Genomic DNA, 13,557 nt, shown 5'->3' on the forward strand with positions numbered 1-13,557 from the left:
ATCATGAAAGGTATCAACACACTTGGAACTTGTATTAAATCTTTAATTAGTGTCCATCTTAATATTTAAATATATAAATTTCATGGCCTTTAAGTTGGAGATTGCCAACCTGATAATTTAATTTAATAAAGAAGGATGCTCATGGCATATGACGTTTTAACCAATCATAATATTAAAAGAAAAGGAAAAAAGGGAATTAATTTAATTTTTAAGTCAAGATAGAGAAATTAATTAATTATTCTTTTTTATTATTATTCTCACTTAAGATTTGATAGTGACTTCTTTGCTTTATTCTTGTTTGAAATCATTTTACTTGGACGATCTCTTTCCATTATTTTATAATCTTGGTGTTAGTTGGGTGATTAGCATTTGTCATTTTAAATAAACTGATAATTAATTAACAAGTGAAGTAATCATATATATATAATACCTCCTCATCCAATTAAATGTGACAACATTTGATTGAGTACAAAGTCTAGAAAATTTATTTGACTTATTTATACATTGTACAAGTAGAAACAAAAAGATATAAAGCACAATTGTATTTAAATGTTTAATTAACCAAAGGTTCATATACCCCTTCCCCACTTATAATTTTTTTTTAAAAAAAACTTGTTCACCTATACTTAGTTTTTAAAAATAGATAAGCATTATATATTGGAGCATTGACATCATAATTATGCTATTTGAAAATTCATCCTTTCTTGTCTTTAAATATTTTTGGTAGGTCAAAAAGGGAAAAAAAATAATTTCAAATAAAATTAATTTCTATTAAGATTGCAATTAAAGTGAAGGGTCAATTACTCTAACCCCAATCTTCCTACCTACAGCTGGTTGATACCTATACTATCATCATGATTTATGGAGAATAAATAGTGAGAAGTTATTCTAATATCCTTTCCAAATATGTCATTATCATGGACCTTGTTAGGGGCGGGCATAGTTTGGGCCAAACACGAAATTCAAATTTAAATTCGATTTATTTTTAATATGTGGTTTGAATTATAGATTGAGCTTTGAATTTTATTTTTAAGATAATATCTAATTTTTATGTCTTATATTTAGGTCTATTCATAATATATGTGTCAAATATTAATAAGTTCAATTTCCAATGGTCTAATAGATTAGTATCCTACTGCTCTATTCATTGTAGTATTAATTTCAATATGGAATATACAATATAGATGGCAAGGTGAACTTAATTTTTATTAAACGTAGAAAGTTATACATTTTAAGGAGTATACCATTAGGTGAATTGAGGTTGTTAATTGTTATGACCTACCTTAAAGGCTTAAATTTATAATTAAAATATTAAATTAGTTAATTCAAATCAAACTTAAAAAATCCAATCCAACCCGAGCTTAGTTGCATCGAATATTTGCTTGTAGTTTCTTCAATATGAAAATTAAAGATTCAAACAATTTTTTTTTTATATCTAATCCAAAAACCAACTATCCAAACCAAAATTTTCATATATACTCTGAACATTCACCCCTAACTGGGGTGGATTTAAAATCTAAAGTTTATGAGTTTCTATAGTGAACTCTAGCTAATATAATAATAATTGATTTCATAATCAAATATTTTTAAAATTTAGTAAATTTTTTTAATACATATATATAAAAAATAAAAGTTAGTATGTATTACTAATTTATTATAAGGTAGCTTGGTTTTCTAGAACCTACAATAGCCAGCAACTATTTTCGATAATGCAGGCCTTATTCACATTTTATTCTTGGTCGTTGATACATACGCAATTGACTGACTAATAATGCATAAATTATTCTTTTATTTATTTAATTATTTATTTGTAACTGTTTTCATGTGTAAGCAACAATTTAAAAAAAATAGATTACTTTTCTTTTGTCAACAGGAGAAGTGAATTACAGTGCCCAACATGCAACATATGTATAATGTTGTTTAATTAATTTGTCAAAGCTGGCTAAGGGAATAGTCATTTGGAGGAGGCAATCAAAACTTAAAAAATACTTATTGAACTACAAATCAAACTAGAAACAAAAGATAATAATTGAAAAGACAAACTCAACACATAATAACGGTATCATGCCAGAATCAGAATTAATGAATGATGTATATTAAGAGCGTCCCAAATTAAATATATTATGAACACTATATAATTTTTCGATTGAACTAAGATGGCTCCGCCCATGAGTAACAACATCATTATTAAGCCTCTTTTGTAAAATAACTCTATGGACTTTTCACATATCTTTAAAAAGAATGAATCTATTTTCTAAAAAATCACAAATTAATATTCTTTTTCTTTCTTCTACTTGACTTTGTTGCTTTTACTTTAAGGAAAGAAATGAAAGGTGGGATATATAGTTTGATTAATCTTTCAACAAACCCAAGGCAAAGATAATGTCTATGTAAAGCTTTAATTTTCAACATAGTTTACCTTTGAAGTTTCAAATAAACTAAGCATAGGGTGCCACAATAGTTGTGCCCACCAATAATGTCATTTAAAGAAACAACGTGACATGAATTTGAAAAGTCAATAATCTAAAACCTTAAAATAAAAATGATCAATATTTTATTTTATTGCTAGCTGACTTGACCAGTTGAGGCAAAAAAAAAGAGAAAAGAAAAGAGATTGAAAAAATAGAAATTCTACACGAGTTGTCGGCATTTTGTCAAAGGTAGAAAAGCTGTATTATTTTCTTGTATCAAATTATTGATTGTGATTTTTAAAAGTATTATTTTTAAAAATAATTTCTAATAAAGAAAGATTATACTATATTAAAATAAAAATATGGAAAAAATAATCATTAAATCCTCTTAATTAACATACTTCTTAAAGACGTGTATAAGAAAAATATGACAGAAAATTTGAGGAAATAGTATCTTATCAGATGGCGTCATTTGATTTTTAGAAAAAGATTCTAAAAATAATAGTTGTATAGTTTAGTCAATATGTATCATTATGCTTAGCACAAAGTATTATCTCAAAATATGCATTTGACATTATATATTTTTTAGTTATCATCTAAGTCAGAATTGAACTTGGCTAACAACCATGCATGTGTCACTAATTTTTAATATCAATTCTTATCATGATTATTATGTCATTACAAAACCATTAAGTGCATCTTTTTTATTACAAGTAGTACACAACTCTAAGTTTTTTTCTAATCAACAAAAGAAAAAGAAAAAAGAGAACACGAACTGAATGGTGCACTATGAGTGCAGGTGATTTTTTCCCTATAAAAATATTTATTAATAAAAAATAAGTGGGTGGTCCGTACAGAGACAGGAACCAGTTAGGACTAGGGACAAGGTAGCAAAACAGGGAAATCCGCACATGAAATATAAATCTAAATGGGTCCCACTTCGTACTACCTTTTAATGCCCTCCCATCAAACGTGGCAACACACTTTCTATCCGGCTAGCGTTTGGCAATATATTTTCAAATATTTTTCGGGTGAAAATTTGGATGAAATTTCAGTTTGGTCATAGTATTTAGAAAATATATTTCATTTTTTTAAAGAAATATGATTTATATCCATAAGTTTTAAAAACTATTAAAATTAACATAGGTATTACATAGTACAAGACTTTGTTATCTGAGCCGATTGTTCGTCATTTTCATCAACAACTATATCATCACTTTCATATTTCATCACGACTTTGATGTTCATGTAAAATATTATGTAAATCAACGCAAACAACTAAAATAGAGGCTATTTTGTAAAAGATAAAAGTTTTGTGTAGAATTTTGAATTATTACGGGAAAATGTTGGAAATAATAATTCAATGTTGGAGTAGGAATATTAAATTGATTAGAATTTATTATTTATGTTCAATTATTATTTGTTAGTTAGAACGGTTCCTAATCATAGTTTAATTTGTTTTTTTTACTTTAATTGTGATTTGTTAGTTGCACGTCACAGGGCATCGATCGGTGAACAAATCTACTACTCCCTCCGTCCACTATTGTTTGTCATGGTAAGATCATGCACAACCCTTAAGAAAAATTTACTATAATGTGCAATTTGACTAATATAACCCTACTATCAATCATTATTAAAATGGTTTGTACTTTTTGAAAAGTGTAAAAGCAACTTTTTTTACATTAAAATAGTCTTGTAACTTTAAAATGACTACTTTTTGAAACTAGTAGTTATGTAATTATTAAGGGCAGAACTGGAAAAAAGTGACTAATTATTTTTTGATTGTTTAAATTGACAATTAATTTTGGATAACTATTTTTAGTATACCTGACAAACAATAGTGGACGAAGGGAGTACCATGTCGCCCAAACTTGTCATGATCATCACCGACATAGCGAAGGATGAATTTTCTGGCAAGCACAGAGCAAAGAAATAAGCGAGGATTTTGTATAAACTCAAATTTGAATGAAAATATTTTATTTATAAACTCAAAAGTTCTATATTTTATATATATTGAAAATAACTAGTAACATTCATATTCATAAAAGTATAAAATCAAATTAAAATTAAGACTAGAAATCACTCTAACTAACAAATTTTAATTAAACCTAAAGAAGCCATAAATAACAAATTCTAATCAATTTATGATAGTCATTAAAATTAAACCTAATTATTTATGGTAGTAAAAAAAGGTAGAATACAAGATATAGTGATTTGAAGGGGAGTCACACGTGGGACAGTGTGGGATGCACCTTAGAGTAGAGAAAAGGAAAAGGACAAATAAAAATTTAATAAAAGAAAACCCACACCTCACGTTCCCAATGAGGTCCCTCTCGAAATCATCATTATTAGTATTATTTTCATAATAAAATAGGAGGAAAAATACAAAAAAAAAAGGATATGAAGAATAATGTAGTGTAAGGGTGGCGTGGGCATCTGATGAACGTGGCATAGACCCCAAAATGTCAGTTACTGCTCCTAATAATTAATCTCACGTACCACACTTTCCACGAAAATAAGGACAAGTACACCCTCTATCTTAATTTATTCATATTCACCGCAAAAAATAAATAAATTAAATTTTATAATTTTAAATTAAAAATATCGAAATCCGTAATTCTTGTAAATTTTAACATATCACATGGGATGTTCACATTAAATATTTGTAACATGTTGAAAAGTATTATTTTTTTAAAAAGTTAAAAAGAAAAGATTTGATCAAGTAGATACGTTAGAAGGACTTATTTTAATTATATGAAAAGATAGTTTTTTCCCCTATAAATGAGTAGATTTGAGTGACTCCTATTAGTAATTTAAATTTAAATTTACTTGTAGAAAAGATCCAAATATAGTGGGTGATTTCTTTTTGTTTATGGAGAGATAGTGGAGTTTTGAGAAAATCAAGGACAAGAAAGTAGAAATAGAAAGATGATGGACATAAATTTAACGCATATTTCTTTAGTTACACTTTGCACGGGAATTATAAATCCCACTATACAAGGCATTCAAATAGGAAAATTTGACAATATTAAGGTATTTTTTATACGCGTAGAAAATAAAATTTAGTGTAAGACACGTAAATAATAAATATTGTTCTCGAAGATACATTCACTCTTGTGGTGGTAAATTTTCCTTGAAAGATAATCCCTCTGTTTCTAATTACTTATCCATTTTTTTAATAGTTATTCCTAATTACTTGTCTATTTTGACAAATCAAGAAATGACAAGTTTTTGTTACCTATTATATCCTTAATTAAATGACTAATTAGTTTGAAAAATGCAGAACTTTTCATCCACTTCATAATTAATAAGGGTAAAATGATAAACTCACTATGTTATTAATTGATTTCTTAATAGGTGTGTCAATTCAAAGTTGACAAGTAATTAGGGATAGAGGGAGTAATTATAGTATATGAAAATAAATACTAGTAAAAGATGATCTTGCAATTATGATTCTTGCGAATTAAGTTTAAAAAATAATATTCTGTCAATTACATTATTGATTTTGCATATTTAAAAAAGACTATAAATAAAAGAATAATTTTATTATATTTTCCTTTGAATATGATATATTATCCATTGATTTAATAAAATTGATCAATATTATTGAATATCTTATAATAATATAGTGAAAAATTATTATCAAACGAGGAAAATATCGTTGTTTAACTTGAAAATTGGTTGTACAAGATTTAAGACTCTAGCTATGATATTTGATACAAGAAGGAAAGTTTCACTAAGATCTATATGTCAATATTACAATTTACAACAATAATAAATTTGGTGTAATTCCATAAAATGAGAGATCTAAAAAGGGTAATGTATAAGTAATTTTACTCCTATATTATGCGAGTTGAAAAACATGTTAAAATCAATTGAGGAAAAAAAGAAGAAGAAGAATCAATAACATAATAATAAAATAATACTATAACTAATAGAGGACTCAACTATTTTTATTTTTCGTCATGGTAAGTCTGTCACATTTTTCTTTAGATTATTTGTGGTTAAGCTCTTTATATATTTGAATTATCATCTCAACTTTGTTTTTTTCATCTTAGTTACCACTAAGGTTACTTTACCTTATTTCAAATATCTTCCTAGTTAATTTTATCATTTTGATATGTCACACAGTCATTTCAACTTTCTTATTATCACGATTTCTATTTTTATATGTGTGAATTCTTGATCGACAAGAAAATATTGGTCGACTTAATGCTTATTCCTAAAAGTTGAAAAATATTTCTCAATTTTACCATAAATATTTTTGGACAAATTTACTAAGTTCCTTAACGAATTTACTTTAATTATAATTGTATATTCTTATTCTATTTTTATGTTACATCTTTCACTTATTTTTATTATTAAAATTAAATACAAGCACCCATAATTGCATCATTAAATATTCAAAAATAAATGTTTATACATTTAAATCTCATCTAAAATAAATTTTTATATAAATGTATTTTTAAGGTAAAAATAAAAAAATAAGACATATTACCCATTATAATAAGCCCATGCGATCTTATGATGCAATTTTTTTCGTTTACCACTAGAGTAAATATCGTGATTCTATAAATAAGCATCCTTAAAACGTAAGATACTTAATTTTTCAAACAAATTAAGTAAATGAAGAGTATTTAATTAGTAATTTATGATAATGATGTAAAATCTCATTCATCCCCTAATTTTACTAATTTTCAAATAAGCATTTAATACTCTTTTCTCTCTCTACAACTTCTTTTTGACTTTCCTGTACCCCACTTTCTCTCTCTATCCACAAAACCAAACGCTTAAATAAAGGCCGAAACCACATTCTTTTTCTCTAGTCGCCACCTCTAAATCTCTCTCTCTCCATTTTCTCTCAACAACAAAAAAATCCATTAGCAGAGTTATTTCAATGGCAGTTGAAGCAAGACATCTCAATCTTTTCACTCAACAACAACAGCAAATGGTTTCGAATCAAGGTAATGGGTTTTCCTACAATACCCAGATGGGTGGTTCTTCTCTTTTGCCGTTATCGACGCCGGAGAATAGTTTTTTGCCGTTTCATCAGAGTTTGATGTGTGATTCCGTTCAGCCAAAAACGTCGGTGAATACTGATAGTGGTCTCACTTTCAATCTTCCCACTACTGTTAACGCTACCAATGCTGCCGCTGTAGCGGCGACGAGGAAGCGGTCGAGGGATTCGTTTAATCAGTTTAATACTTGTAATACTACGTCGTTTGTTGGAGATGACGTTTTGCCACTTCTACAACAATATCAGTGTGATATCGATCGGATTATTTCGCTTCATGTAAGTTTTCTGATGAAAAATTGATATTCAATGCCGTTTTCTGTTTATTGGTGTTTATGGGCTAATTTGAATTTTTTATTTTGTGATTTTACAGACTAAGAAAGTAAGGATGGAATTGGAAGAAAGGCAGAAACATCAAGCGAGAGTGTTGGTTGCAGCAATCGGAGAAGGTGTATCAAAAAAACTGAAAGAAAAAGATGAACAGATTCAAAGAATGGGGAAAATCAATATGGTTCTTCAAGAAAAAGTGAAAAGTCTGTTCGTTGAAAATCAGTTATGGAGGGATTTGGCACAAACAAACGAAGCAACAGCAAATTCCCTTCGCAACAACTTAGAACAAGTATTGGCCCACGTCGGCGATGAACGAATCTCCGCCGGCGGTAACCTCGCCGGAGCAGCAGTAGAGGAAGACGCCGAATCCTGCTGCGGCAGCAGCGACCACGGGGCTGCAGCGGAAGAAGAGGACGAAATTGAAGGCCGGCGCACTGTAGTCGGTGAAGCGCAGGATAACAGGATGTGCAAAAGGTGTGGTGAGAGGGAATCATGTGTTCTGCTATTGCCATGCAGGCACCTTTGCCTGTGTGCTGTTTGTGGATCAAGTTTAGTCCATACATGCCCTGTATGCAACTCTAACATGAATGCCACTGTGCATGTTAACATGTCTTCTTGATTGATCAATCAATCAAAATCCAAAAAAAAAAGAGATGAAACAATTTCTAGGAAAGAGGAAAAGAAACCATAGAATTTTGTTCATGTAGAGATAAATGCTAGAATTTTTAGTTTGTAAATTTCTTTAGTAATTGTGACATGCAAATTGTTCATTCTTTTTATCTCCATATATGTTCTTAATTCACCATTGTCATATTGATGGTATTGGAATTTCATAGTTCAATTGTGTACAAAAGTTCTTTCAAAAATAATTTCATTAAGATCTTCGTACATTCTATTTTCGAATTTTATCGAAAGTTTAGTAAAAATAGTAAAGGTGTGTATGGTGGGATTAAACATAAAGTAACTTTTAGTTCTTGACTTTGATAGGGAGAGATTATGGGGTTACTAGTTTTAATGAAATGAGCAGAAAAAGCAAAAGTTACGTGCCAACTTTTGCCAAAGAATCCTACTTTAGTGATTTCTCACACATTGTGGTCCGTATATGTATTGAATTAGGTACTGTACTGACTATTTCAACATTTAATTGTGATAAATATAAAGAGAGACACTTTCTTTTGAGAGGTGTGGTGTTCCTTTGGAATTTTGCTGCATAAATGTCAGTCTATTTATTGTCTATTATATTATTTAAAAGGAAATAAAAAATTTGATCAGAATATTTTTATTCTTTTAACTTTAATATCTTTCAATTAAAAAATAGGAAAAATATCTTTCAATAACATTTTAAAATTCTAGCCAATTTTTTTGATCATTTGGCATTATCTATTTTGAAGTATCTAATACTCCATTCGTTTCATTCTCTATGTGAGGTAGTTTGACTCGGTACAACGTTTAAGAAAGAAAAGAATACTTTTAACTCTTGTGATCCAAAATGAATGTTAGAAATTTGTGTGGCTATAAATCATTTCATTAAGGGTAAAATAAATATTTTACAGTTAAATTGTTAGTTAATATAGTCACTCTTTTTGGTACAGACTAAAAAAGAAAGTAAGTCACATAAATTGGGACAGATGGAGTAATACTTGTTCATTTTATGAAATTAATTGATAATTTTATACTAGTTTCTTATTTACCTTATTTTTCATTATAATCATTTTTTATTATATTTTTTATATTTAAAGGATGATATAATAAAATTACTCTTTTATTTATAATTATAAAAAAACGTGTAAAGTAAATAGTGGACAAATATTATTTTCAAAGAGAGACTATTAGTATTACTGCTACTATTTATTTGCTTAGGTGAGATATCAACTATTGGAAAAAAAAAATAATAAAACAAGATTGTATTTTTTACTTAATTTTAGTTTTTTGGTGTACTAGCACTAGCAAAAGCTATTCAAGAAAAAAAAAACAAAGTGGACCCAAATACAAGCAAATCCCCCTAACTTTGCAGGCATATATAGTGATTGTGAAAACAACTGCTTCTGACTAATAGTTTAACTTTACTTTTCTTTTTTATGTCCTAACTTTTTGCTATATAATTAAATTAGGTTTCTCCTACACCTTAGCTATCCTTTTAAGTTATTGTCACCTTTAAGGAAATGATTATTTCTTTTGTGTGTATTAAAATTGATTGCTTGTAAATTCAAGTAGTTGGTTCGGTGATAGGTATGTGTATATAGAGTATTTAAAATCATTATTGGTAATTTTCGTTCGCTACTCCTAAAGCTCAATGTATTATTATTAACCTTTCTAGGGTTGGCACAAGGTAACCAATAAGGTGCTCATTTCGATGTTGCTTAGGAAGTTAATTATTTATAAAGAAATATCTTGTTTGATTGCTATATATAAATTTTAGCATACCAAATATCAAGTGATTATCCGTTTATAATTCTATATAATTAATATTTGTATAACTCTGATTTCTACGTAAGTTGATGGACAAGCAATTTTTTAGTCAAAGTTTATAACAATAATAAAGTAGAGAGATGGTTGAGTAGTGTAATGCATTGATTTGGGACAGCAGGCAGGAGTAGTGGTCAGTCTGGTGATGGTCAGATTCAATGAGCCATCAGGACAAGCTTGTGTATTGATTTTCTTTTTGGGGTGGTTCATTTCTTGGAATCTTCCATTATGAGGCACAATTTTATAGGTGTTGTAAAGACAAAAATGTCAGTGGAAAATGTGGCACATTTCACATTATTTGTCCCTATTATGACAACTCCATTTATTTATTGTTTGTTTGTTTGTTTGTGGATTGTTGATGTAAATTAAAGAGTTTGGGTAAGGGACGAAAGGATTACTCAACAATGATGGCTCTCCCTAACGTCCTATTCCTTTTAATGCTGCTACCACAACCCATCTTCCAACAATTTCACTTCTTTGAAAATTTTGATCACTATTTTTTTCTTGATTGTCCATACTTTATATTATTCAAATCCAAAATCATCTACTTGGGACTACCTGCCAATTTTATGACGAAAGGTGGGCCGATAAGGGTGGGACAAAAATAAAAACCTAACAAATAATTAAATTGACAAGCTTACAGTAATATCAGAGGTATGCTTGAATAAAGAAGACAATAACTTCATGATAATGTAACTTGAAAGATAAATTCATGGATTAGTTAAAATTGAGTTTACTGTCTTTCAGAATCATAAGATTATCAGAGTTTTATTTCAATTCTCTGTTAATTTTTACACACCAATCAATGTAAACTGAATTTCGAATGAAATTAAAAAATATTTCATTATTGTTAAAAATAATAAAATACTAGAAAGTTTGGGAAAACTTTTGTTTATATTTAATTTATTCCACGGGTGTTTTTAGATAGTTTTTGCCTTTTGTCAGTCCTATAAATATATTATAGTGCATGTTGTATACAGAATGGTGTCCCAAAGTGCCGGCCAAGATTCTGACACGTCACATCCACAAATACACCAAACGAAATAATTAGATAAGAGGTTACTACTGAAAATGATGGATCTCACCATTATCTAATTGGAATCGTTTGATTGAATAATTTTAAAATATCTCATGTTATTCACTAAATTAAGATCTATTTCGATTTATTTATTAAAATTTATATTATTATACTAAATTAGATAGTGTTATTGTTATGATTTCAACGCGCAAATTCAAATTTAATAAAAAAAGAAGAAGAGGAGTTGTGTTTATGGGAATAAATGTTAAAGACCCACCACGTGTGAAGAGAAAATGTATAGGGAGTTGTCGTGAGGCCAAAGAGAAAGGAGGGTGGTTGAGTTGAGGGAAATTCGTACACTGTATCAAACACGCCTGTGTCTGTGTCTGTGGCCTTGAAATTCGCCGGTGGGGAAGGAGAGAGATAATGATGGCCTACGTTACTTCATGTCAGAGCCGTGAAGATCGGTTTTGGTACTCACAATCACACCTATTTTCCACTCAATGTTCAAACTTGTTTTTTTTACTACTATCAGATTTTTAACTTTTTATATTTTCTCCGACTAATTATAGTTATTCACTATATTATTTTTAAATATTTATTCATTTTATAAATATATTTATTTTACGGCTAATAAAAGTAATAAAAATATTTAAGATTTAATTTAAATCAAAATTTCAGAAGTCTCCTTTTGTTTAAACTTTATTTCAAGTTAAATTGCATTACATAAATTAGAATAGAGAAGAGTAATTGGTAAAGTATTGTACTCTATTCATTGAAAAATAAGTAGTCTTTTTAACTTAGGCGTACTCTTAATAAACTATTTTCATTTCTTCAATGATATAAAACTCTGTCTATTAAAATATAAGGATAATTTTTAAAAACTGAAATCAATTCCGTTTAGAAATCACAAAATAAAACAGTTACTTTTTATTTATTTTTATATATATTGGGACTTGGAGTAACAATTTTAAACCACACACTTTGAGTTGTTAATATCCATTTAAAAGAAGATTGTGATTTGGCGTGAATTGCGCTAAGAAAATAGGACAACAGCCTTACTCCTAAATACAAACAAAACTGTTTTATTTGTGTTCGTTGATATTGTAAAAAAAAATCACTTGATTAATTACAATCTAAAATTCTTAATTCACTTCATTAATTACTGAGTTACACACGTCATTATGTATTACGTTACAAGTTAGAGTGCTTTTCTTGGCTCCATTGAGATTATTTTCAAGTAAATTTATGAAAAGTAACGAAAGAAATTTCCTTCAATTCATCTTTAATATTTCTTTTTCCATCCAATTTTATTCATTCAATTAAAAAAAAATTAATATATAAATAATTCTTATTGCTTTTTAAAATGTATATCGAATCTAATATAAACAAGTAATCATGAACGAAACTTATCATTCAACAAATTAACGTTCCTTTCCTTGTAACAGTTATGATTCCTTTTTTAGTAGTTATAATCAAATAAGTACTACTTTAATGATGGCTTGCTTGGAATATATTAAGGCCATCGACATCGACTATTAAAGAGTTTTTATAATCAAACAAATGTTGCTTTGTCCTTATATTATCATTTCCACGTGAATTCTTAAAGCCTTCGTAATTTCCAACTCTTTTTCTTATTCCTATTTACTTTATGAGAACTTGCAATGTCTATAAAGTAAATAAAATATTCTCACAACATCTCTCATATATTCGTACCTAATAATAATTTATTATTATTGTATTTTTAAAGCGTACATCATACGATATCTTGTACTTAATGGTCCCATGTATTATCTCAAAATTCATTATTATTTAGGAATAAGTTTGAGACCTTTTTTTTTTTTTTTGTAATCTAATTATGTTTTGACATTATCATTTAGTTTTCGAAATACACTAATTAATTCAAATTTATACCACTTAAATTTCATTGTAAGATAGCAATACAAGTGATTAATCAAGACCTTTAATTAGCGTTTGACATAGTTTTTAATCAGATTTCAAGTTTTCCATTAATATACAATCTTAAAATTTGATTAGATTCTAAAAATCGACGACAAATTCGGTCAAAGTTATAAATATTTATTTTTACTTAGAGATTTTTAAAAAAAAATTCCTAATAAAATACATATGCAAATATAAATTCAACAACATAAGTTTTCAACTTGAAAAATTCATGACATAACGGAAGTTCATGAATCATTTGTCTTTCTATGTTAATCAAAAACATAAAGAAGTAATATATATATATATATTGTCAAAAACATCTCGACGATAAACACGGATATGTCGAAATCTAAGTCTCAAGACGAAGACAAAAG

The 13,557-nt window shown here is 28.1% G+C and overlaps 1 protein-coding gene across 1 annotated transcript; it reads left to right on the forward strand.

Annotated features, from left to right (window-relative positions):
• The first annotated feature begins 7,216 nt into the window (after positions 1-7,216).
• On the forward strand, positions 7,217-8,596 carry LOC102579383 (BOI-related E3 ubiquitin-protein ligase 1-like). The gene is made up of 2 exons (XM_006362547.2): positions 7,217-7,704; positions 7,799-8,596. Exons 1-2 carry the CDS (start codon positions 7,309-7,311, stop codon positions 8,372-8,374), a joined length of 972 nt encoding a protein of 323 aa, XP_006362609.1. The 5' UTR covers positions 7,217-7,308; the 3' UTR covers positions 8,375-8,596.
• Positions 8,597-13,557: the final 4,961 nt, after the last annotated feature.

This window comes from Solanum tuberosum, unplaced genomic scaffold (assembly GCF_000226075.1).
Source record: "Solanum tuberosum cultivar DM 1-3 516 R44 unplaced genomic scaffold, SolTub_3.0 scf00406, whole genome shotgun sequence".
In the NCBI taxonomy this organism is placed as follows: domain Eukaryota; kingdom Viridiplantae; phylum Streptophyta; class Magnoliopsida; order Solanales; family Solanaceae; genus Solanum; species Solanum tuberosum.

What these genes read in the sequence shown, in the direction of transcription:
- LOC102579383 (XM_006362547.2), top strand. Translation starts at nt 7,309, where the DNA reads ATGGCAGTTGAAGCAAGACATCTCAATCTTTTCACTCAACAACAACAG. An exon ending in ATCGGATTATTTCGCTTCAT is followed by an intron (nt 7,705 to 7,798) that starts GTAAGTTTTCTG and finishes GTGATTTTACAG; the next exon opens with ACTAAGAAAGTAAGGATGGA.